Here is a 27,590-nt window from a genome sequence, read left to right as displayed (position 1 = left end):
CTTTAGTCTATCCTCTGTAGGTTTAATTCCCCTCTCAGTTGTAAGCAAGTTGAGGACAAAGTCTGCAGTTTGTCAAGGTCAAAACTATTTTCATAACTATTTTCATTTTAATACTAAGACACTTGAATTTCCTATATGGTAAATGCATACATAAACAAAAGCTCTTTAGAGGAGAAGCTTCTGAAACCAAAAATTTTAAGAACTGCTGGCATAGACTAAGTACTAAGATGTAGCTTTGAAACTAGCTTGTTTCCACCCCACAGTACACATATACCCTCTATCACCCAGTCTTGGCTATAATCCACTTAAATTTCAGAGACCCACCCCCCCCTCCAACACTGTGCCAAATTAATTAGCCTTAATTAAAAAACCCACATAAACACATTATCCCACTGACATACCTAAATGTCAGGTGATAAGAGCACAAGGTCCAGACAAACAAAGAAAAAGAATTTTTTATTAGCATTGTTACAGGCAATGCATACATATGAACTGATCCTTAAAGTGTACAACCCCAACAACCAAGCTTTAAGCAGATAAATCAGCAGAGTGAAATCTATATTGTACACATGTGCAGAAACAGGATCACCCTGGAACTTCAAACAGAAGAATGAAATTCACTTTACAAAAAATGTAAATAAAAATAACACCCATTTTATTTTAAAAAAGTACCATCTCTTTAAGTGGCAGAGCATTAAAAATACCAAAGAAATATTTTGTCCAATTGAATTCCTATAAGGTCTGAATATTGCATTGTTCACCCTCTGCACATGCCAGGCATTTTCTGGTTTTTAAAGCTTAATTTACAGAGTTTCAGAGCCCTGCCTTCTGTAGTACTTTAAAATGTTTAGTTTTTGATTTCTCAGTTGTTATTTGAATTTCTTAAGTGTATCAGCATAACAATTTGCTAACTTACATCACAGGGCAGTTATAAGTAGTAAGACTGAAGTTTTTCCCTTTATGAGGCTTAAATCTGAAGTAAAGAATGAAATAAATGAACACCAGTCTTAAAAAGTTAAATGATAATGAAGTCAATGCCAATTTAGAAAAGCATTCTTAACCTTAGCTTACAAGTCTACTTTGGTAAATATTAATCTTTAACCAGTTAGCAAAATATTTAACCAAGTTAGCAAAATTAACACCATCATTTCAGAAGATACTCTTTTGTGCATAGTAAATGTTGCAAGATGGACTTCACATTTGATAAAGCAGACTCTGGGGGGGAGGGAAGGGGACAGCAGTTTGCAAGAAAGTGTGCCTCCCTTTCAATACCAATTTAAGCTCAGGGAAATGAACCATAGGCTTCTTGCAACTACTGTTGATCTATAGTGGTGGATAAATAAGTGCAATCATTAAATTGTCTGATATCCAGCATGACTTCTCTTTCTTCCAATAAGATAAGCAATCAAGACAATGAGGACTAGTCCAGCAAGGGCTCCACCGACAGCTATGGGGATCAGCATGTTGTTTTCATCCAGAAGACATTCCTCCACTAAAACAAAAAGGAGGCATCAAGTGATTAAATTAGAATTTTTTTCCTCCAAAATTAAGCTTTTCTTTAAAAGGGCCTTTGTAGCTTCTTATACCTGCTGCCTGACATAAATAAAGACCATGGGTTGGGGGCTCTAGCTCATACAGGACTAAATCCATTTCTTCCGTCACCAAAGAGCCATATTTCTTAAAGTAATTACATTATCCCTAAATATTTTTGGGGGGTGGGGCAATAAGGCTTAAGTGACTTGCCCAGGGTCACACAGCTAGTAAGTGTCAAGTGTCTGAGGCAGGATTTGAACTCAGGTCCTTGTGAATCCAAGGCTGGTGCTTTATCCACTGTGCCATCTAGCTGCCCCTGTCCCTAAATATTTAATACAACTTAAGAGTTACCCAAAACTCTTCAGTTAAGCAAGTTATCCCAGAAAGAGTAATTCTCCCCCAATTATAGATTTGGAAAAGGAAGACACCATTACAGAAGAGACTAAAAGAAGGAATCCGTGATTTTACTAATCCACAGAGTACCATCCTGGCAAGATTATTTCAAAGCTTTCTAGGAGACTACTGAAGACCTGTAAATATTTTAAATCGGTTTTACTTACCTGATCCAAATTTGTCACCTTCAACCTTGAAAGCCTGGACCCGAACTCTGAATATGTTGACTGAAAATGACTCTGTGACCTTAACATTTTCTTCTGCATTACACTTGTAAGAATTTCCTACAGTGGCTTGTAGCTCCTTCAGTGAATTATTGGAAGCTTCAAAAATGGGTTCTGTATAAGATACATAGTTTTTTAAAAAGTCAATTATAATCCTGCAGAATACTAAGAAAAATCTAAGTTTCTCGTGATCAAATGAAAATAAGAGTAAAACTCTTACCTTTAGCATCAGGCAAAGTTGTTTTTAAGAGGATTTCTTGCAGGAAAAATTTGCTGGTAGTTGCATTCTTTAAAAAAAGGAAATCAAATGTTATACACATTTGAAAATAAGACTAAACAACTACAACCCCATCTTTGGAACTAAGGAAAAGAATTTGGAACCAGAATGAACCCACACTTGTTTAGAGAAATCACAGCAACTATTACAATGGAGATAAACTTCCTCAGCAAGCTTTTCACAGCATAAGAATTAAGTACTAACTTATATTTTCCTAAAGCAATATAGTCTAATGGTACCTTTCAAACAGAAAAGAAATATGAACAGGGAATGAAAAAGACTCATTACCTTGGTTTTTCCCCCCATTTTTTTTAAAGACTTGTGGCTTTACTGACATTAAGGACTAGCCTCCCACCTCAAGAAACACCCTTCCTACAACGTGTAGTTAAGTGACTGGTTTAAGGTTACAAAGTGTGAGAATGTTGGCTGTGTGATTAAAGAAATGGGAGATGACTCTCATGCCAGCTCTTATCAAACTGTTCTCAGGACGTTTTTGAGGGGGGCAGCTAGGTGGTGCAGTGAATAAAGCGCTGGCCCTGGATTCAGAAGGACCCGAGTTCAAATCCAGCCTCAGACACTTGATACTAGCTGTATGACCCTGACCAAGTCACTTAACCCTCATTGCCCAGCAAAAACAAAAGAATTACTGAGGACCCCAAAGAGCTTGTGTTTATGGCAATTATATCCACCAATTTATGTTGGAAATGACATCTTTTGTATCATAATGAAGAATTTTGACCTTGCAGACCCCCCCAGGAAACCTTGGCCCATACTTTGAGAACTGCTGCTCTAGAATAAGATTCTTAAGAATTTTCAATCACTTTGCTATTCTGCCAGTATCTACAAAAAATATTTAAACTAGAGTATGCAGCCCCCAGGGATCCTTACATATAGTTTTAGTTCCCTGTTTCTGAGTTTGACACTGCTGCCTTAGAGTAACAGATCCATGAACTTCAGGGGTCAAGGTCCTCACTTAATTCCAATGTAACTATGACTGATTTGCTCCTCCTAAAATGTACCTTTTGAAGGCAAGGCCAAACCTGTCAAGCTGTTCTCTTGTGACACTTCATATGCAGTCACCCATCAAAGTGTAAAACCCATAAAGATTGACTAAACTGAAGCAAATATAGTATCCCAAAGTTCCCCATCTCCTCCCTTTCCCCCTCCCCCTCCTCTCCCTCTAATGAAAATTATTACCATTCCAAAACGGAAAACAAGAGTGGAATTTTCTGTGATCAGCTCCAAGACTGCTGCTTGAGGGCTACAGCTTCCATTTACAGTGGTCTTGTTTGGGTTGATGTTAAATATTCTTCTAACAGTCTAATGGGGAAAAAAGTTAACTATTATACCATTGATCATTTTATAGAAAAAAACGTTCACTACAGTTGATCTCAAACTGTTTCCAAATGAACTTTTTTCTTCTTGCTATGCTGTATTATGGCAAGTGCAGCCAATGGTATAGAAATTATTTTCCAAATTAATGAGAAGCCTGAGTAAAGACTAACAGGTTAAGAAATAGCATGAAGTTAAAAAAGATATTTATAGGTATTAGTTAATTTGGTTGAAGGGGGACAGCTCTGAAAACCATCATCTATACTCTGATCTAAACTGACACAGAGAGAAAAATTAGCTAAAAGATCAAATAACGCATCATCCACTTAGTTTTTCCCGAGTTTTGGCTGTGCTTCTAGTGTTCAAGTGCTCCTGTACGCTGGCCCTCCTGTGGCAGTAAGAATTTAACAAGCATCAACTGCATACGTGCATTACAATATGTATAATTGATACGGTAATACTACACACACACACACACACACACAGAGTAAATAGCAGAAACCTTAACTATGTCCTCTCCCATTCTTTCCTCCTGACAGACTGTGTGCCTCTCAATTAATTTCCTTCTTCATTTTTTACCTTTCCTTCTATATTGATACTTTTTCATTAATTCTTTAAAAACAATAAAAAACAATCCTATGCTATCATATCTTATCAAAAACAAGCAGAAAGAACGTATTAGAAAATGAACACATTACAAATGTTAAACATCTAAGAGTCTGCAAATCTCTGCTGCTGCTAGTTATTCCTAGTGGAAAAGAATGAAGCAGCCAGAGGTCTAACAAAAGAATGTCACAGCTCACATCTCTGAAACCTTGGTCACCTCTAGACCATCATAACCCAGAATTTACACAATTTACTTGACTAAGGAAGCAAAAGGATGAGTCATTTAAATGAGTTCTGGATAACTAAAGTCAATTTTTCATTTGAAGTATTCATTCAACACAGGACTGATATTGAACTAAGACAAAGCTTATGGCCCAGAAAAGAATCCAGAAAATACCTCTCACTTTTTTGCACAGGTAGGAGGAAGGGTTGGGGAGATTTTATAAAACTTTAAACTTCTATCTGTAGAAAAATATCACATTAAAGATTTCAAATGCAACAAAACATACCGTATTGTCTTTCTTCTCATAGCTGATGTTCAGTTGTAAACCCATGCTGGCAAGAAGACAGGTTCCATTTGTGCCACTCACATTATAGTTAGAAACAGAAGGAGTTTCTGGTGTAGGAGGCCTAGTAGGTGTTGGTACAGGTGCAGGTGTTGGATGTGTAGTAGGCCCTGGTGCTGGGGAAGGTGTATCTTGACTGCATTGAGTTTCTGGAGGAAAGAAGGAGAGGTCTGAATGTGGCTGAAAGAAGAAATGGAAAGTTCCTGTTTCTTCTAACCATTAGCTTCCGCAAAATCTAGTCCCTTTAAATAGGGCTAAACTTTAATCAGTTTTGTTAGATTCACAGGACTGGAAGAAACCACAAGAGATCAAGGAAAGAACATATCTAAAACCATCTTCAGACAGAATTTTAAAGAGCTCTTGGAAAGGGAATACCACAGCCTTCCTTGTTAACCAATGTTCAATATTAAATACCACTGTCTAAAAGTGTTTTCATGCAAGTGTCTTTTGCTATAGTATAAACCCATGTCCTCTTAAATCTGTTTTAGTAGAACTACATTCTCCTATGTATAAAAACTCTTGTCTAAACCTGGAGAAAATTTCTGTTTTTCTGCTTAACCAACATGCCATTAATAATGGTACCATTTGTCCCTAAAGATCTGAATAGTTCACAAAGGTGGCTTTGTCTCTTAAACTAAGGTAGTAACTTGAACCAAAACCCCCAAAGATAATTAAAACCCCAGCCAAAGAAGAACCAGAATGGTAGATACTTGGCTTTTCTGGACAGAATATTACTATTTTAAGTATTTCAAACTAGCTAAAATAAAACACATTCAACTTATAAGGTACTTATATCAACTTCATATGATCATAATGTTCTTTTTTATAACTTAATAACATTTCAGGATTGTTCAAAGAAAACACCAATGTATTACTGCTTCAAACTGTCCAATCTATTACTGAGTTGCAAATAGCATCTATTATCCAAATATCTTTTTTGCTTTATTCTCTCAATTTTTTCCTCAATTAGGCAGCAAGAATCTAGCCCACTCTAAGTAGGAAGAAGCCTGTCAGTAGCTCTGTTTCATCTCACACCTAGCAAATTGGTAAAGATGATTAACAATGGAAAATCAATGTTGAAAGGGTTACAGGAAGACATTATTAAACTTTGCATGCCCTTTCATGTAGCCATACTACTACTACTAGGTCAATACTCTAAGAGATTCAAGAAAGAAAAGGATCCATATGTACAAAAAATATAGCAGCTCTTTTATAGTGACAAAGAATTGGAAACTATGGGGATATTTTCATTTTTCTAATGAAATCTTAGGCCTCTTTTAAAAGTTGTATGTATACTATCACCATGTCATTTCAGGGAATGGGTCTTTTTCAGCCGAACTTAAGTGTTAAACACACTAAAGACAACCTCAATTCTAAATTTGTACTTGTAAGACAGTGCCAGATAGATAGATGGATGGATGGATAGATAGAGACAGACACTATTGGGTTTGGTAACAACATTAAAGATTTGTGCTTGTTAAAAAGCACTGCAAAGGCCGAGTCCTCAACTTTTCCTGGAACAAAAAAATGCACCTTCATCTCATGTGGCTCCCTTTCCAAAGAAATATTAAATGGAGTGAATGGAAAAAGGAGAAAGAAGATGCAAAGAAAGTTTTGGGAACTTTGTTCTCTATAACTATTAAGTTAGTTATTCTGGATGTGAGATCAGCAACCTGGGATCACCGAACTGACATACTATTGAAAGAGCTAAACAACTTCAATATTGGTATTTTGTGATAAATGAAACTAGAAGAAAAAAAAAGTTGCTACTAAATGGAAGTATGGCTTCATGGGCTCTCTTTGCCAAGGAAAACAAAGGAGCTGTCAGAACTAGTTTCGTGGGACACTCGGTCATATCATTTTTTTCCTCTGCCCTTGTTTAAACATAAACCAAAGATGAAGGAAAACAGAAATGATGGTTCAGGTTTGAAATTATACTTCAATGGTTTAAAGAGCACTTGGAAGCTTTATGTCAATGTGTCATGAATATTTTCTTCTAGAAAAAAGAAGGTAGGAAGACATGGTGTACACAAAACATTCATTAAAATGAATGAAACTATTTCCTGAGAGGAAACAACTGGTTAGTTACTGATGTGGGAGTCATACTGGATTTAGCTATTTGTGTACCATCAGATCACTGACTAGTTACAAAAAAGGTCAAAATCAACATCAAATTAAAAGACAATAACATGGGGCAGCTAGGTGGAGCAGTGGATAGAGCACTGGCCCTGGATTCAGGAGGACCTGAGATCAAATCCAGCCTCAGACACTTGACACTAGCTGAGTGACCCTGGGCAAGTCACTTAACCCTCGTTGCCCTACCCCCCCAACCCCCCAAAAAAGGGAGCCAGAAGACTTTACTGAGAGGATGGAAGGTGATATGGAAAGGGTGGGTCCCAAGAAGGAAACATAGTCAGACCTCAATCCTAGGAAATGCTTTTTGGTAGATGAGTGGAGGATCAGGGTGAAGAGAGACAAGGCAGACAGGCCCACCTGTATAATGAAGGTACAGAGGACTAGACGACTTCTAAGGTCCCTTCCAAACCTAAATCTAGGGTCCTCTGACCTTGCTCTCCCTTCTGTCTTAGCCTCAAGCCAACAGGGTATCTGTAGATTCAAAAGTAGGAGATAAAGAGAAAAAGTAGGAATGGTTTGAGACTCATAGAACACAACAACAGGCAAGTATGGAATGACTGGGACTTAATCCTCTTGTTAAAAATATTTCCACCAATGGCTTGATATGTGGTTCACTTCACTTCCCACCCCACCCCCCACCCCCGGGGCAATAAGCAATAAGTGACTTGCCCAGGGTCACACAGCTAGTAAGTGTCAAGTATCTGAAGTCAGATTTGAACTCAGGTCCTCCTGAATCCAAGGCCGGTGCTTTATCCACTGTGCCACCTGGCTACCCCGTTCACTTCACTTCCACTGAACCTTAGGTTTAAACAAAATTTAAGTCTTTAAAAATACAAATACTAAGGAGGCTATAAGGTATTAGTGTTACTGAGATTTAGCTTATGCTGTTTTCCATTTTCCTTTTTACATCAATTTTTCCTTACAGCAACCATAGTAATCCATCAGATGACAGAATTTAGTTATCTGGATTCTAGCTTTTGTCATCCACAAACAGCTCAGTTGGAATTCAGAATGGAAAGTCAGGAAAGCATGAAGCTTTGGGGGAATTAGGAAAGGGATAGGAGAAGCCTAAAATGAAAGTTGTAAAAAAAAAGGGCTTAGACAGATTTGGGCTCGGTTGCTCCTGACTCCAGGGCTGGTGCTCTGTCCACTGCACCACCTAGCTGCCCCCTCATTATTTTTTTAATGACTACATAAGCAAAAACATTTAAAAAAAAAAATAAAACTTTTAAAAAGGAAAAAAAAAGGGCTTAGAAGTCAAAGGACACAGGCTCGAATTTTACTTAGTTCTGCCACTTACTAGCTGTTTCATCTCCTATAAGTCCCTTCTTTTCTGGGTCTTAGAGATCTCATAGGTAAAACGAAGGGGGCTAGACTATGTAATCTTTAAGTTCCCTTCCAGTTCTATGAATCATAAGACTCGGGTTCTGGTAACAAAGTTTATCCATTTCCAAATTTCTATGTATGATTCTCATTTCCCCAAAAGAGAAGTCTTATTAATGTCTCATGATCCTTTGTTCCCAGGACTCAAAATTCAGATTAGTATGATGGTTAAGGCTAACAATATTTTTTGTAAACTGGTCAGCCTGTCAAAAAAGACAATGACTATTCCTCACTAAAGTTTCCAGACTCCTTATCTTAGTAGCTTTTCTCTGCATTCACAGAACTGACCACAATATTCCAGATGTGGGTCTCACCAGCACAGAATATATGTAAATGACTACCTCACTTTTTCTGGACATTATATATTTATGAATGAAGCTTGATATTACAATGGTTTTCTTGGCAGTCATGGACTCACATTTACTAAAAATCCAAGGAATTTCCCACTAATGATGCCTCTTCTCTTATAGTTGTTTTTGAAGACTTTACATTTATGCTTATTTTATTTCAATATGTTGGTTTCAGTATACCATTCAATTCTAGTCCACTAAGATCTCTGTGAATCTTCATTAATAACTTAGTTATATTCTATCTTCCTCATAGAAATCTTATGAGGCATATAATTGATTCATCAGATGAGAGAATTTAGTGACCTTGATTTCAGCTTATGCAATCAAAAAAAAAAAAATTGAGAAGTATGGCTTTTGTTACTTTGTCCAAATCAACAAAAACATTAAACAAAACTGGATCACAGTACTGCTGCAAAATACCAGAGACCACTCTCCAGGTTGACTGCTCCATTAATCCACATTTTTTTGGATTGTCAACCAGTTACAAATATACCACCATCACTCAGCCAAGAAATTAATATTTGGTGCCTGTGATACTCCTTTGATATGAAGCAATTTTATCAAAAAAGTAGTTTACCAAAACTGTTGTCTATGGGGAAATATATCCAAAAGCGAACTTATAAAAAAGGAAGTCTTTTAATCCTAATAGATCAGGGGCTGACTTCTGTTACACAAGCTACCAAAAGTATATTTTACAGAGCTATATGAAATAATAAAAAGGGAAATGCTAGGAAAAGATAGGAATGAGGGGCAGCTAGGTGGTGCAGTGGATAAAGGACTGGCCCTGGATTCAGGAGGACTTGAGTTCAAATACAGCCTCAGACACTTGACACTTACTAGCAGTGTGACCCTGGGCAAGTCATTTAACCCTTATTACTCCCCCCCCCCAAAAGATAGGAATGAAAGGTACCAAAATAGTATTTCCAGAACATAAATTACATTATATATAAAGGAGTAATCACCAGAACCATTTTATACCAGTTAAGAAAATGGAAAAAAAAAGGTCAATAAAACAGACTAGAAAGACATAGAAGATTCAGAATTAATTTGAACTCAACCCAATATGTGATAAACCTCAAAATATATATTATCTAGGAAAAAGCTCCTTAGTAACAAGAACTTCTGGGAAAACTAGAAAGTAGGCTGCCAGAAATTAGGTTGAGACCAATATCCAAAAGATGGAAGCAAAGGAAGGGTAACACTAAGAACAGAAAAGCATGGTACAATTTTGTATGAACAGCGTCGGGACAAGAACAGCAAATGCTGGAAAGGCTGTGGTAAGATAGGCACGTTTGGGGGGTGGCTAGGTGGCGCGGTGGATAGAGCACCGGCCCTGGAGTCAGGAGTACCTGAGTTCAAATCCGGCCTCAGACACTTGACACTTACTAGCTGTGTGACCCTGGGCAAGTCACTTAACCCCAATTGCCTCACTAAAAAAAAAAAAAAAAAAAAGATAGGGACGTTAATGGACTATTGATGATGGAGCTGTCTGTTGACTACCAGGACCAGTGCTCTATCCACTGTACCATCTAGTTGCCCCTGCAAGTCTCCTTTTGGAGACTTCTAGCTGCCCCCCTAATAACTACTTTTTACAGTGGCCAAGAATTGGAAAGGAGATGCCCATCAATTGGTACTGCCCATTGTGGCAGATGAATGTAATGGGACATTATTGTACCATAAAACTGGTAAAGTGATGGAGAGCAAAGTACACAGAAGCAGAAGAATTTAAACGATGATTGAAGCTTCCTCACCTTATGGGAAGGAAGGAAGGAAGGACCAGATAAAAGATAGGATCACCCGGGAAAATGACTCCCAAAAAAGACAAGGCAAATCTGCTCATTTTTTATTTGGCCTGATTTTTCTGCCAAGGAGAATACATTTTAGACGGAAAATGACATAACAAAAATGGCTCCTAGCAAGCTGGCATCCCACATAAATAGGAAGATGGAGAAAATTTCACTGTCCTCAGTGGAGAATTAAATCACCTCACTCAGACAAACAATATATCCTGGGGTACTGAAAGAACTGCCAGCTGTGACCAAGCCATTGTTTGTGAAAGCTGAAAGCAGAACTGGAAAAGGCAAAGGCCTCAACTTTAGGAAAAATAAAAGCACAATATTGTCAAATTCTAAGTCAGGAAGTTTGACTCAATTTCTGGTTTTTTAGGGTTTTTTTCTTGCAAGGGGCAATGAGAAGTAAGTGACTTGTCCAGGGTCACAGAGCTAGTAAGTGTTAAGTGTCTGAGGTCAAATTTGAACTCGGGTCCTCCTGAATCCAGGTATTTTACCCACTGCACCACCTAGCTGCCCCATCAATTTCTAATAAAATTCTAGAATTCATTTTTAAATGACTAGTTAATAAAGATCTCAGAAAAGAAATAAAGAACTAGCATAGCATGTTTTCATGAACAACTGGTGACTGATATTATTTCCTTTTTGACAGGATTACTAATAGATAAGGGGAATGTTGCGAACCCTTTTCACCTAGATTTCACGAAAGCATTTCACTCTTTAGCACTTACTGTATACCAGGCATTGGTTCCAAGTCTTGGACCTATAAAGACAAAAAAACTGACCTTGCCTTCAATGGGAAACAGCCTGGGACAATGGAAACACATTAGATTCTAGAACAAAAGGACTTAGGTTTGTATCTGGGCTTTGTCATTTTCTACCCCAAAATAGTTTAGCCATCAGCCACCCAATTTTTCAAGAGTGAGGTTTCCATACCTACAAAATGAAACTCATTCTATAATCCTAAGATTACATTCCTTGGCATAGAAAGGACAGGAACAATACCAAAAAAGAGAAGCAAAACCAAACTATTTAGGCTGTCTGATCTCATTAAATGCATTCTGAACTGGTTGGAGAGTTAGAGTTAAAGGATTTAAAGATTTGAGTTGTCACCAGACTTACCAAATCAGTGTAATATAGCATTCAAAAAATTGTCATGTGATAATGGGCTATAATAAAGTATAGCTAACAAGAACATAGATAGGGTAATAGTCCTACTTACTGTACTATGGCCCAGTCAGACCCTATCAGGAGCTCTGTGTTCAGTTCTGTGCCTTACATTTTAGGAAGAACAGTGATAAGCTAGATGAGGGCAATCTCAAAGAACAGTCTAAGGTTCATGCCACATCAGAATCATCTGAAGGAGCTAGAAATATATTGCCTGGAAAGAAGGATGGGGAGGAGAGGGAGAGAGAGAGAGAGAGATGGTAAAAACCTAACGACTGTGGGGCAGCTAGGTGGTACAATGGATAGAGCACTAACCCTGGAGTCAGGAGGACCTGAGTTCAAATCCAGCCTCAGACACTTAACTGTGTGATCCTGGGCAAGTCACTTAACCCCAATTGCCTCACAAAAACAAAACAAAACAAAAAACTAACGACTGTCTTCCAAGTGCTTGAAAGGCTGTCAATATGGAAGATGGATTAGACTTATTCTGTTTTGCCCCTATGAGTTATGGGTAGAAATTTCAAAAAAGGCAAAATCAGGTTTGATATCAGGATAAACTAACACTTAAGTATGACCCCAAAGTGGAAAGGGCTGCCTTAAGAAATCAGTGGTCGCTTAAGGTCTTCAAATAAACTTTTTTTTCTTTCTTTTTCTGGTCTAGGCCGACACTCTAACCACTGCACCACCTAGCCAGCCTTCTCCCCCCCCCTCCCTGTTTTCAAATAAACTTACAGGAGTACTACAGTAGATTTTTTTTCCCCCAGGCCTGGGTTGGACTAGACGGCTGTTAAGGGCCCTTAGAACTCTGACATTCTGTAACTTTATAGATCATTCAGTTCCCCTCCATTGTCTAACTCTACTACTTTAAATGTGAAAACATTTTCATATATCCTTCCCAACAATACAAGTTATCTTCTCACCCCAACACATCAATTTCATCAACCTCCCCAAGCATTTAAAATAGTTCCCTTTTGCCTACAGCATTAAGTCCACACTATTGTGTCTGGCTGTCAGGACAGCTCCTGCCCGAAACCTTTCTATTCGTCCTCAAAATGAACCTTTCATACTACAGTCACATATCCACTCTGTTCCTATACATGTCTATGATCAGGCCTTAGAATCCCTCCTTGGAAGACCCTTCCTCCATCATGATACCAAAACAACAGCAATAATCACTACTTTCTAAAAGCTTTACTTGTGGTCAGCACCACAGAGTTTAGTACTGAATTCCTATAGGGCAGTACATTAATTATACTTGTTGAATTTTATTTCCCTCTATCTTATATAGAACAGGGCTTCTTAAATGTTTTCCACTCGTGACCCCTTTTTACCCAAGAAATTTTTACATGACCTCGGGTATATAAGTATATAAAATAGGTATACATAACCTTTTACTGTTGCCAAATTTTCATGACCCTGAAACCCACAGTTTAAGAAGCTTTGATATAGAGGACAGACACTGGCCTAGCTTTGGGCTAGCCACTCAGCCCAAACGCATAACTAGTTCCCATCTATAAAGATGAAGAAATTGTCACACTGAGATAGTAACATGCCCTAAAATCATATACTGAATTATTGAAAGAAAGGGAATTCAGATGTAAAAAAAAGGCAATGGGGGCAGCTAGGTGGCACAGTGGATAGAGCACCGGCCCTGGAGTCAGGAGTTCCTGAGTTCAAATCTGGCCTCAGACACTTGACACTTACTAGCTGTGTGACCTTGGGCAAGTCACTTAACCCCAATTGCCTCACTTAAAAAAAAAAAAGGCAATGGACTTGAAAGGGAGTCAGTAGATGTAATTCTAATTCCATTTCTGCTGCTAACATGACTATGGACAAAGCAAAAATCTTTCTAAGCCTCAGTTTTCTTTTAAGAACCTCTACAAATCTAGAATCCTATAAAAATGTAGCAAGCTTCCAAGATATTTTTAGACCTACTCAGGATTATGCTATTTAGCCCACTTGCTTTCATGAAATAATGGGAGCCAAGATGAAGGAGCAGTAGGGAATAAGCACAGGCAAGGTCTACTTCCTGGCTCCTCCAAAAAGATCTAGAAAACACAGTAGATTGAATTCTGGTTGGGAAATCCAAGAAAAAAAAACTACAGTTAGCCATTTTTCTGGCACAAGTGGACTTTGGACATCAGAACCATCTGCAGACATTGGGGATCAGATCTATCTAGCAGGAAAGCCATGTAGCAGGTAAGAAGAGGTCCCAAATCCAGAACAAAGAATAAATTTATGCTGGGTACGGAAAGAGTGCCAACTGACAGTTCAGTTGCACAATACCCAGTCCTGAGTCACAGATCCAGAGAAGAATGACGAAGTAACCTGTGCCCAGGGGTGGCATTCCAGGGTGAGAAGTAGTTTCATGCCCTTATGCTCCAAGCAAGGAGTTAGTTCAGAAGCAAGCAGCAGTTGTGTGGTTTTAACCCCAGGAGCAAAGTGAGGTTCCAGATTCCAGGACTGCTTGAAGCCTGAATTGGCATAACCAGGGCAGGAAAACTAAACCAAAGGGGAACCTGCAATTCTCTCACTCTGCACCAGCAGAAGTCTACTTGTAATGGAATGTACTAAATTTGATCATTGACAACGCTATGCTAAGGTTTAGTAAAAAATCCAGCAATTTAGTTAAAGAAGAAGAATCCAGCTTTCCAGACCAGAATCCAGCTTCCTCCTGATGACATCTTACCACTCTAAGAAGACAAGAGAACTGAGAAAAGACTTAATTATTTTTTTTACTGTTTCATCTAGGAACACCTGTTCCTAGAAGAAACAAAGGGGGGAATGTGATGAAATATTGGGATTTAGCAGATACTCAAAGACCCACCTGGAGATTAATCAAGACGGATTGAATCAAGTGAGAGTGATTGACTGCTGATTAAGCCTACTTCAAGTTAATTGGATTGTATCAAGTTAATTGGATTGTGATCACACCTGGCTATCCCTTAAGAAGGTATAATTCTCAGAAACTAGACTATGAACTCAACTTGAGAACACCTTCAAAGACAATGGATTTGGATGACGCCAACCAATCACCTTGAAGCAGGGTGTAAGGACCGCCTCTGTTCCAGATGTATAAAAAAGCTTCCACAAACAGCTTGAGGAGGATTGCTGATTAAAACAGGCTGGAAAAGGGTGTTCCTGATTAAAGCAGGCTCGTGGAGGAGGACTTCAGGAAGAACCCAACCAGGCTGGAACTCTAGGCTAGGTAGGACTTCTTTTTCATAACCTTCTGAACTCTTTGTAAATATCTGTATGCTCTAATAAATGTTTAATGCCCAAAGACTGGTACTGAAGCCTTTTAAATTTTGGTGACCACAATTAAGATTTTAAACATCACATACTGAAACTCTAAGGGGCGAGCTCCCCTGACTGCTGCTGCTCACAACTAACCCCAAGTCAGGAATTTGGAGAGCTCAGGCTAGATTTTAAAAAATCAAATAAGAGTGCTAAATAAAGAGAAAAACTAGAAATGTAAGAGCTATTTAAAGAACTGGAAAGGAAATCAACAGCTTGGAACAAGAGGTACAAAATGTTACCCAAGAAACAAACTTGGAATGGTCCAAACAGAAGCTAATGAGATGGCAGAAGTTCCTAGCTCTTTACTGCTTTTAATTAGCACTCACCAACCCCAATCTGAAAGTCCAATTTAGCTGAAAGAAATGGGTGGTCTGGTTGATTGCTCTCCTTAAACAGTGCAGTTAACCAACTTATTATCTGCTAATATGGATACTTATCCACAAATTATTTCCCCCAGACATAGGGCAATATGAACAGATAATGTTTAGTCATTACAAACAAGACAAATGACTGAGTAATTAAAAGCACTTACCTTCCTTGCTAAAGTTGTTATTTGAAATGTATGCCTGAATGGTGACATTACTGAAGGTAACTGTTACATTATTCATAGTTATTTGGTTCCCGTTGATACATCTATATTTTTTATCTATTTCTGCCAGAATATCAGTTTTGGATTCCACACTCACTTCTGTATAATGACAAAAAATTTTACAAATATTGCAGAATCTCATAACAGTTCCCTCCCCCAATTCTTCATAAACAGGTCAAATATACATTTCTCTTTACCTTTGGAACTTGCACTTGCATTAGGGAAAAGATTTCCATCTGACAAGTTATAAGTGAAACTTAATAGTTGAACTTGGTAATTCTTTGTAGTCCTCGAGAAATTCAAAGTCAAAGTATGTCCTTCTTCAAAACCAATCACTAGGATGGGATTAGAAGCATTCTCTTTACCACAACTGCTGCTATTCAATACCACTGCACTTTGTGGAAGTTTGAAAGTTGTACTCTACAAGACAATTACATTGAAACCTTGTTAGAATAAAGTTTATTCAGTAAATTCACAGGTATTGTCTGTACCTGTGATTTGTTGGGGAGAGCTGACTCATTCAATACACCAATACAGATCAGCACTTGTCCCACAACAGGTAATCTTAGGTAAGCTGTCTTTGAGAGGTTAAGTGATTTGACCATACACAATCGGTGTGACCGAAAGATGAGCAATGACCCCAGGATTCTCTGTTATCTGAAGTTGACTCTTTACTGGCTACATTACCTTTAAGTCAAAAACAGTCCAAATGAAATACAGTAACAAAACATGAGGTTTTAAACAGCATACCTTGATATGTTCCCAAAAAATGGCATTCCACTGAATGTAAATAAAAAAATGAAAAAAAAATCCTGGTGTTACTTGCCAATAACATTATGTATCTGCTTTCAATTACTAATACTTATGGTGAGAAAAGTATATGATTTAAAATGTGGTAGATAAGCTGCCAATTTATTTTTGACAACCTATTTTACTCACTGAAATGAGAATACCCACAAAGTGCAGAGTAGACATTCATGCAAAGCAGCCTAAAGAAGAACTACTGGGGCAGCTAGGTGGCGCAGTGGATAGAGCACCGGCCCTGAAGTCAAGAGTACCTGAGTTCAAATCTGGCCTCAGACACTTAACACTTTATTAGCTGTGTGACCTTGGGCAAGTCACTTAACCCCAATTGCCTCACTTAAAAAAAAAAAAAAGAACTACTTGGGGGGGGCGGGGAATCTCCCAATTAAAGTGCTCCCACTTTTCAAAGAAAGCCTAAGACAATTCTCCCTTTCAGCAATAGGTTAAAAATTGCTGTAAGGAGGGCAGCTAGGTGGCACAGTGGGTAGAGCATCAGCCCTGGAGTCAGGAGGACCTGAGTTCAAATCCAGCCTCAGACACTTGACACTTACTAGCTGTGTGGCCCTGGGCAAGTCACTTAACCCCAACTACCTCACCCCCCAAAAAAAAATTTGCTGTAAGAGTAAGATGACAAAGTGTCAGTATAGAAGCTGCTAAGATAGAGAAGAAAGAAATGAAAGTAAAATGTGGCTCTGGTGTTAAGATCTTGAGCCATTACTTACCACAAAACCACTTGTAGTGCTGTAGTTCACAGAAAAGGCAGCTGAGAAGTCAGCCATTATGCATGTAGATTCAGTGCCATTTTTCACCACAAATATTGAAGATGCAACATGGACGAGGCCTGTTGACAATAGGGGGAAAAAGTTAAGAACTCAAATGAAAATAACCTTTTGGAAAACAAGTTTTTTCAAAGTGAGTTTTGTTTTTGTTTTTTTTGGGGGGGTTGAGAGCTACAAGAAACTTCATAGCAGTCAATCTATCTACTAGTTCAATCCATATGTTAAGGAATATCCTCTTGAACCTCTGTTTTGTTTGTTTTGGGTGTGGGGAATGGGTGAAGAGAAGGACCCAGTACCTCAGAGGCAGCCCATTCCACTTTTGGCCAGCTCTAATTGTTAAGTTTCTCCTGACATTAAGCCTAAATTTACCTCTTTTCAACTTTTACCCATTATTCTGAAACAGGTTTTATCCTTCCCTCACTTGACAGCCCCTCAAATACTGAACACCACAATCATGCGTCCCTCCTGCATTTTCTCAAGTCCAATTCCTATCCTATCATGTCTTCTAGGCCTTCGCCATCCTAACTGCCTTCCCTTTGGACACTGAACTCCAGAAGAGGTGTGGCAAGGGTGGAATACAGTGAGACTATCACCTCCCTTTTCTAGGAAGTCTGCATTCACTTTTTTGGCTTTACTGGCTCATATTGAGGTTGCAGTTCACCAAAATCTTTATATCTTTTCAGAACTGCTGTCAACCCACGCCTCTCCCATCTTTTATTTGTGGTTTTGATTTTTTATAACTGCCTATGTACTAGATTCAGACCTATGGCTCTAGCCTGTCAAGATCCTTTTGGATCCTGATTCTGTCATGCAGCATGTTAACCATCCCTCCACCTTTTGTGTCTTCAGAAAATTTGTTAAGTAAGCATAATATCGATGTCTTTCTCCCAATCACCAATAAAACTGTTAAACTGGACTATCTTTCCAATTCCAGATACTCTACTAGATACCGCCTTGCCATGATGACACTGAACCATTATTCTAAGTCTAAAATGCCAATTAGTTTTGAATCTATATAAGGTCATGCAATTCATATCTTCTCCACAAGACCAGTGTGAAATATTCTTATGAAAAGTTTTACACTAAAATCAACAGCAATGTTATACAATGATCAACAAGTGAATGACTTAGCTATTTCTCAGCAATACAATGATATGACACAATTCTGAAGGACTTATGATGAAAAATACTTTCTACCTCCAGAGCAAGAAATGGAGTATTTTTCACTTTCCTTATTTTTCTCTTTTGTTTGGGTTTTTTCCTGGTACGTTCTTTTCTTTTGTAACACGACTAATAAGGAAATAGGTTTTGTATGACTTCACAGTGCATTAGCTTTGTCAAGGAAAGGGAAGAGTGAGAAAGGGAGGGATGAAGGGAATTTGGAACTAAAAAATGAATATTAAAAATGGTTTTTACATGTAATTGAGAAAAAAACTTAAATTAAACCATTCTTATGAGCAGAACCAGAAGAATGTTATACACAGTATCATCAACATTGTGTGTTGATCAACTGTGATAGACTAGATTCTTCTCACCAATCCAATGGTACAAGAAAGTTCCAACGGGCTCATGATGGAAAAGGCTTTCCAAATACAGAAGAAAAAAGGAACTGTGGAATATGGATGCTGATTGGACCATACTATTTCTTTTGTTTTTGGTGCTGTTGGTTTTCTGTTTTGAGGTTTTTCCTTTTTGCTCTGATTCTTCTCTTATAACATGACTAATGCAGAAATGTTTAATGTTATTATATCTATATAACCTATATCAGACTACTTGCTGTCAGGGAGGGAGAAAAATTTGAAATTTGAAACATTATATAAACAAATGTTGAAAACTAAAAATTAAACCATTCTTAATTTTTTTTTAACTAAAATCCACATGGAAGAGCTAGGTAGCACAGTAGATAGAAACCAGGCCTGGATTTAGGCAGACATCTCCCTGAATTCAAATCTGGCTTCAGTCACTTACTAGCTGTGTGACCCTGGACAAGACACTTCATCCTGTTTGCCTCAGTTTCCTTATTTGTAAAAATGAGCTGGAGGGGGCAGCTATGTGGCTTGGTGGATAAAGCACTGGCCCTGGATTCAGGAGGAGCTGAGTTCAAATCCAGCCTCAGACATGTAACACTAGCTGTGGGACCCTGGGCAAGTCACTTAACCCTCATTGCCCCACCCCCCAAAAAAGTTTAGAAAATTAAAAAAAAAAAAAAAAGATCTGGAAAAGGAAATGACAAATCAGTTCAGTATCTTTGCCAAGAAAAGCCCAAATGGGGACATGAAGGGCCGGACATGACAAACAACAGAACAACAAAAATCCCTATATAAACTACATCCACAGCATTCCCCACATCTACTATTTTGGTCATCCTATCCCCACCCCCAAAAAGAAATTGAGGTCAGTCTGGCAAATGTGACTTGTTCTTGACGAAGCCATTCTCACTTTTTATAGTCAATGCTCCCCTTTCTGACATTCACCAACCACCTTTTGAATGATTTCCCAGGAATTTAAGCCAAGCTCATTGGTCTAATTTGTAGGCTCCATATTCTTCCCTTTTTTGAAAACAGAAACAATATCTGCCTTTTCCTAGTTTAATTTGATCATTCAAAGAACACCACCTATAATAACACAATCCTATCTGCCAGTTCTTTCAAAACCCAATAATGTAGTTTTATCTATAGGCAATGCTCAGCTAGTTGCCAAAAGTAACCATTCATCAAGAGTAGCCCAGTCCTATATTACTATCTGCATAGTTTTTGGTAGTCATTTGCACCACAGAGTTCATTTCTTTTGAAGAAAGAACAGAAACAAGCAGCTTTGCTTTCTCTCTATTGTCAGTTATCATCCCATCTACCTCAAGTAAAGCTCCTATACCCTCCTTTTTGATCATCCTCCCCTCTTCTCCCAATATAACTTTAACAGCCTTAGTTCATTTTGAGGTTTAACATTACTTACACTATTTTACAGGTCTATGCACCTCTCGGTCCATCTTCTATTAACCTATCCTTCTTCCTTCATCTGTACCTTTTTAAAAAATTTAAGATGGCTGCTGAGTTTCTTCTGGATCCACAACAGTCTCTTGAAAAACAATCCCAGGGGGGCAACTAGGTGGCGAAGTGGATAAAGCACCAGCCCTGGATTCAAGAGTACCTGAGTTCAAATCCGGCCTCAGACACTTGACACTTACTAGCTGTGTGACCCTGGGCAAGTCACTTAACCCCCATTGCCCTGCAAAAACAACAACAACAACAAAAAGAAAAACAATACCATTTTTCTTCCTCACTGGATTTTTTTTTCCCCTTTGGGTCTTCAGAATTCCACTCCTGAGCATCTCTCATCCTTCCAGTCTTCTGCCCTCATCATCAACTCAATTTGCCCTACCCCCCACCCCAGCCATTAACGACAAATCTAATGGCCTTTTCTCAATACTCATTCTTATTGACTTCTCTGAAGCATCTGACACTGAAAACTTTATCCAACTACACATCCCCCTCCTCTCTAGGGATTTCATGACCCTGCTCTCTTGGTTCTACTCCTAGCTATCTAACCATTGCTTTAGCTCCTTAGCTGGACCATCATCATGCCTCTATCCTAGGCCCTCTTCCCTAAGTTCTCAGCTGATTGAAGCTGCTGCTCATACACCTGCAGTGTACTCCCTTCTTTACTCTCACCGTTTCCAATCCCTAGTTTCCCTTAAGATTCAGCTCAGAAGTCACTATCTAAATGAAATGTTTCTTGCTCACTTTCCCTCTCACCAATAAGTAACTTCCCTTCAAAATTACCTTATATCTATTTTTTTTAATTATTAATTGGGGGGAGGGGCAGGGCAGTGAGGGTTAAGTGACTTGCTCAGGCCCAACACAGCTAGTAAGTGTCAAGTGTCTGAGACTGCATTTGAACTCAGGTCCTCCTGAATCCAGAGCCAGTGTTTTATCTACTGCACCACCTAGCTGTCCCTAAAATGACCTTATATCTAGTTTGAAAACACCTATGTTTATGCAAGCCCCCCTGAATGTGGTAGACAGGATGTGGTAACCAAGTCAAACACCACCACATCCCCTCTTCAGACCATCCACATTCCGCCCCCCCCCCCCTTAGGAATAGGACTGTCTTAGAAATCATATCACCTCCACTTCAGGCCGTACCCACAGCTATCACTGAAGGAAGCAACCACTGTGGAGAAGGGGCCTACTTTTCTCACCATCAGCTGCACCCCTGTACCACCCCTGGCTTCACCCAGCCTCAAGCACAGGTGCTGCCAGTAACAGTTACTGAAGACCCAGAAAAGTCTCATCAAAGTCCTTGGCACTGCCAAATGGTTCAACATCAGAAATGCAGAGTTTATGATTGGTAATGACATTAAAGATATATTGTCATCTGCTGTGCACTTAATTCTTAAGAATTATCAGTTTCCATCTGACTTGCACTGAAACTTTCTGTGTGTAGTCTCCCCCATTATGTGAAATCCTTGGGAACAGAAGTGGTTACTGCTTTTCTCTTTGTATCCCAACTGCTTAGTAAGCACTTAACAAATTTATTCATTTACCCATTCACTGATTCATGTTGTTACCCTCATATAGACTATGAGGTCTTTGATAGCAATAACTTTTTCACTCTTGACTTTGAATCACCAGCAACTAGTAGAGTGACACACAGGTGATTAATAAATTTGATGGCCTATGGCCAAGAGTCCAAAAGCATGAGAAATCTCTAGCTAGTCACTCTACCTTTTAATCAGTCAAAACAGTCAAATTTCAGGCTTTAAAAAAGGGAGTGGAGCTGGAACTTGAATATATACTATATCCCATGGGTCCCTGCCTTGTGAACATGGTACTGAATTTCTTTGTGTTATAATGAGATGGTCTTTGAGCTATATATATGCTCCAAAAGTAGTTCTTAAATAGTGTTCAAGGGTGTAGAGGGGTTGTCTGTGATTGCACTACATGATCCCTGAACATTAAGCTTGAGCACTTGTGTACCTGATTTTCTAGAACCATACCTCTGATAAGCCATGAGCTGGAAAACAAGATTATCTCTAGAATTTGGAGGCAGCTGTTGGAGTGGTGAATTCAAATCCAGCCTAAAATGCTTACTACTTGTGTGACCCCCGGACAGGTCACTTAACCTGTTCACCTCAGTTTCCTACACTGTAAAGTGGGGATAATAATAATAACACCTACCTCCCAGCATTGTTGTGAGGATCAAATGAGATAGCCCTTGTTAAAGGATTATAAAAGTACAAAGTACAATAGAAATGCTTAGTTTCTTTCTTCCTCCCCCTAGAACTACCACAACCAATCTTAACCAAAATTGTACCCAAATCAAAAACAGGCTCTGAGCAACAGTGGCCTGAGGGAACCTCTATAAGCAGAAACTAATCAATCAATTAAGAGTACCTACTATATGCTGCTGTACTAGTGGCAGGGGATATCAAGTCAGAGCCAGAACATTCCCTGACCTCAAGAAGCATACACAGTATTCAGGTGGGTCTTGAATTTTTTGTAGGATACGTGTTCTTTTAAAACCGGATACCTCTATCTGAATTCAAGATCGACCATATTATGTCAATTTCCCTTCCAAAAGTTCCAAATACTAAATTTTAGCTCCAGGATAAAATAACCAATGAATGAGTCACACATTCTATTTTTCATCAATTAATACAAAACTGATTTAAAACACCACAGAAGGAACCTACAAAGATCGTTCTGGAACAGCCCCAAAATGGAAGATTTCCTGTCTTGTCCTCTGCTATTGCAAAAGTCTCATTGTGCAATTATAGTTAATCCTGTTTATCTAAAGTAGGATAGGTTGTTTTTCCTATAATTTTATCAGAACCAAGAACTTCTTGCTTAGAATACAATCAGTTTGAATGCCTAAAACCAGGAGAGATGGGAAACATTACATAAAAATCTATAAAGAACAATGGAAGCAGAAGACCTGGGCTTTGGTCAAAGTTCTAAAAGCTACCTTGTAGTGTGACCTTAGATAATTCCTCATATGTAAAATGAGAGATGGGGATTAGATTAGCTCTATCACATCCCTTGCAGCTCTCAATTCCCAATCTCTGGGATATCAAAATATTATTAGAATATATATATACACACACACATTTAACTAGTTTTAATTTTAAAATAAAGCACAAAATTACTCAGCATGGAAGAGAGGTTATCACATCTACTAGCCTTGTTCATAATCTCTCTAAAGAATAAATTTACAAGTAGATCACAACAGCCTGTGTACATTTTTTGCCAATATTGCAAATACTTTGTACAAGCATTATCCTTAACTATCTACAAATACCTTTCCCACAATACAGTTTCAATTATCTTCCAAGATGTTTCAGAAAGCTTGCTAAGGCAGTCTTAAAGAAATCACTCAAGTACCAAAATAAAAGATGCTTAAGTGCTAACACTCTCCTAACAAAATCTAATAGCTTTATTAGATTTAGGAAGGTTACTTTCTTCCTTTGAACCATAATCAATCCATAATTTCTGCGTAGAGAGGCATTTCTTCCCAACTGTTCTTTCATGTTTCTTCAGGAATGCTCCCCAGAACATCTATTTAATTTGCCCTAGGCTTTTCTGTGAACTTGTTAATATTTTTTCCATGGGTTACTGGGTCTTTTCCCCTTAAGATATAATCCATCTCTCAACCACAAACTCCTTTTCCTGTTAAGTGTGCCCCTTATGATAAACTAAGAAATTGTTTAGAAACTAAAAGGCAGGAAAACTAATCTCTTTCCCAGTCTATGAATCAACAGGAAGAGAAATTTAGACACTAAGTTAACCTAGTACTTTAATTTTTAAAATGCTGATGTGGGCGAAATTGTCTACTTCATGTTTTGTGTGGCTTTCTTAAAACCAAACACTGGAAATAAGTAAAATATACAAAATTACATAATTGCATGTTTTGTGAATGTATTTGACAGAGAAAAAGTCAGAGAACATTTAATCTGTTGTTAAGGGTGGATGTTCTAACCTTCACAAAAATATTCCTTAAATAGTCTATACGTTATAAAAAACAAAATCCACACCTAAATCCTAAGATTGCACTTTTAGTAGAAAAACTGATTCAAGTCTTCCAGCTTTTTAATTTGAATAAAACTGTCCCCTAGCAAGAAGGCAAAGCCCATTTGATTTTCCTTAGGGACAAAAAGCCCCACAACAACCAATCATTTATAAGAAAATGTATAAGAAAATTATTTGAATTGGCTAAAGCCTTCCAACTGAAAATAAATGCATACATAAGTTTGTCCAGGTACCTAACCTAGTACACCCAGTGGATGCACGATAAACATTATGCACGAAAGGAAAAATGGAAAGCCTATGATAAAGCAATGAAGACACGGTGAACCAGTGGTAGATTATGCCTTCCCTTTCATTTAAGGAAGTATCAATTTCTTCTTAGTCCACTCAAAAAATGGTCTTAGAAGTGATAACTAGTCAGTGGAGGAATATAATTTTTTCCCCTTTAATGTATTCTAAATGAGCTTTGCTTTTTGCTAGGCTCCATTTCATTTAAATCAAATTAATCTGATTTCTAGAAATTAAAGTAATTTTAAACACAAGGTGTGAAAATAAGATTGTTAGCCTTCCTACTAAAAGGATAATAAAACAAATAAGAATCAACCCATATTATCAATACAGTGTCTTAGGGTCTGTATTTGGAAATATACTATCCTCCGTTTTTGGAGGGGTGAATAAAGATGTACTTGCTGATCTCTTGCCTCATCCTCGAAACCTTTTAGGAGGCTGCCTGGCTTCTAGGTATAATGCATGATCTTACATCTGAATTCAGCAAAGGAAATAAGCTAATACTATATGAACAAGAAATGGCTTTTCCTCCCATATTCACATAGGTTAGTTTTGAAAACAAGTAGGGTATGATAATGCTAAGCGTTTCTGATCAAATACAGTAGGTACTGTATTTGTGACATGACAAAATAGCTGACTTGTTCAAACAACTCCACTTGTAACTAATTACACACGATGGCAAGGTTCACTGGTCACATGTAAAGGTTTCAAGTTTACTACTGGAACAAGGTCATCAGAAGATTCAGAATTGTAATTTTACTCAACAAGTGGTAGCATTAACATGTGTGTGCTTAGTGGTGATTTTTGATACAAACAGGGTATAGTTTAAGATGTGTGGGGTGGGGTGGGGTAGGGTGTGTGTGTGTGTGTGTGTGTGTGTGTGTGTGTGTGTGTGTGTTGGGGGCAGGGATTGGAAACGGGGCTCTTACAATTTCGCTTGGAGTATGTTTTTCAAGAAAATAGGTGCGCCATTCCATCCATTCCCCTTCCCTACTTTCCATTAAGTCCTCTGACTCTTACTGAGGCTCAGGTAAGCCTGCATGTAAGTCAATAAGACAATTCATATTTATCTATATAGTGCACCCCCACCCCTCGCCCCCGCCCCGAGAGGGAGAAGGCAGTTAAAAGTACTGCCCCAGTTTTACAGAGGAAGAATCCCGGGCTCAGCGAGACAAGAGACTAACCCAAGCATCCCACGACCCACTAGTGGGAAGTGTCAGAAGATCAAACACCCGGATCTCCTGACCGCCAGGCCCTTCCGAGGAGCCGCCTCCAGCAGAGAAGCCCGGAGGACGGAGTGCCCGGCCTAAAGGACTCTTAATCTTGGTTTTTACAGCCCCTCTTTCCGTCAAGGCCAAGTCCGACGTCTCAGAAATCCCCGCACCAACCCTCATCGGGATTCCACGGAAGGTTAAGCAGCGAAGGGCGGGAGGAGTGGGGGTGGAGCTGCGAAACCCAGTACCAACTCCGGGAGGCCTGGGAATCCCTCCCCGGCCTCTTCCCCGGGGAAGCCTCAGCCTGAACCCGTCACCAGCAGCGGGGTCCGTGTCACCGAGCGCAGGGCCCACATGTTTTCGTTTTCTCTCGCCCGGCTGACCAGGCCAGCAAAGGCAACTATCTCAAAACCACAGTGACCAATCAATAGATAAAATGCCAGACGAGAGTTTAAAAAAAAAAGTTTCGCGTTAGTTTAAAGCCTCAACTCGGAACGTTCTTCGTGGGTGGCTGGCCAAGGCCAAAAGCCGAGGCTCCAGCCCGTGCCCTCTGCTCGGGCCTCCGGGGCCTGCTGCTGATAGCCACTATTGGGGGCACTCGGGGGTCACAAAACACCCGTCTACGCTGAAAGGCCCTTTCTGGGTGTCCCCCCCCCTCCCCAACCTGCTTCTGGCCAAAATCGTCGTCATCCCCCAGCAGCTCCAGCAGACCCATCCAAGGCCAACGCCGGCCTGCCGGGCCGAGGAGAGATCGAGGCCCGGCGCAGGGGCCTCCGCTTCCACATGCCATCCCCCCCATGCCGGCCTGCGCCCGTTCTCTCTCCCTCGCCAAGGCCCGGGCCCCTCCCCGCCGCCTCCATCTTACCGAGAAGCAGCAGGAGCAGCCGCTGGGGCGTCCGGGCGCCACCGGGGCCAGCCATGGGCACAGGAAGGAGGGACGGACTGACGGAAGGGCGGACCGGGGAGGGAGGCGCGCCGAGCAGACCGGGGGCACGAGACGCGCTCGGGGAAGGAGCCAGGCGGCGGTTGGCAGTGACGACGGTGGTGGCGGCGAGGGGCACCCCGACTTGCTAACCGCCGAGGAGGGGCGCGCTGGGGCGAGGGTGGAAGGGAAGTGGTGGATGGAGGAAGCAAGCTGGGGAGGGGGGAGGTTAAGGGTAGAGGGGCAAATGACGTCCCAGCCAACGAAAGAAGAAGCCCCTGACGCTCCGGCAACCGCAGCTCAAGGAGACCCCGGCGGACAGCTTTGCCGATCATGTGATCTCCGCAGCGAGACCGCCCCCCATCCCCCCCACGCTGTCACGTGAGCCCCTGCGGAGAAAGCGGGGGGGGGGAGCGGGCTGGGTGGAGAAGTCTCGCGAGATGACGTATTATGTGGAACCGGGCGAGACTGGGCTAGTTTGCGCTTTAAAGCTCGAAGCCTCTGAGCTATCGCCGTTATTCCAGCCCAAGGCTTTTCCCCTTATCTGACGTTCCAGCTCCCCTCTTGTCCTTTCCTTCCCCCGGGACGGAGGTGGGGGGGGGGCGGGAACCGGCAGGGAGCGGGAAGAGCCGGGCCGACTTCCCGGGTCGGGGAGATTATCTCGGGGCCTGCGGAGCTTTGCATTCCGGGCGCGGGGGTGACCCCATCTGGCGCAGTGGTTCCGGGAATGGGAAGTGGGCAGGGAAGGCATCTTTTCCTGCGAGCGCCGCCAGAGGACAGCCACCTGCTTGACCTTCCCCGGAGTCACGGCCTGGTCACTGGAGCCAAAGCTGGGGGGGAGGGATACGGGGGGGGGGGTAATGTGTGAGGCAGAGCAGGAAAAGGGGCAAGTGAGGAAAAAAGGAAAAGAGGAAA

The 27,590-nt window shown here is 40.1% G+C and overlaps 1 protein-coding gene across 1 annotated transcript; it reads right to left on the bottom strand.

Moving 5' to 3' along the window:
* Positions 1 to 437: 437 nt before the first annotated feature.
* On the bottom strand, positions 438 to 27,002 carry LAMP1 (lysosomal associated membrane protein 1). Its single transcript, XM_043994656.1, has 9 exons — positions 26,619 to 27,002; positions 17,173 to 17,291; positions 15,844 to 16,066; positions 15,590 to 15,745; positions 4,875 to 5,080; positions 3,625 to 3,747; positions 2,371 to 2,437; positions 2,094 to 2,264; positions 438 to 1,492 (listed from the first exon to the last, which is right to left on the bottom strand). Exons 1-9 carry the CDS (start codon positions 26,671 to 26,673, stop codon positions 1,353 to 1,355), a joined length of 1,260 nt encoding a protein of 419 aa, XP_043850591.1. The 5' UTR covers positions 26,674 to 27,002; the 3' UTR covers positions 438 to 1,352.
* Between the last annotated feature and the right edge of the window lie 588 nt (positions 27,003 to 27,590).

This window comes from Dromiciops gliroides, chromosome 3 (assembly GCF_019393635.1).
Source record: "Dromiciops gliroides isolate mDroGli1 chromosome 3, mDroGli1.pri, whole genome shotgun sequence".
Taxonomy (NCBI): domain Eukaryota; kingdom Metazoa; phylum Chordata; class Mammalia; order Microbiotheria; family Microbiotheriidae; genus Dromiciops; species Dromiciops gliroides.
Note: the sequence above shows the minus strand (reverse complement) of the source record. Positions and strands in the feature narration are given on the sequence as shown.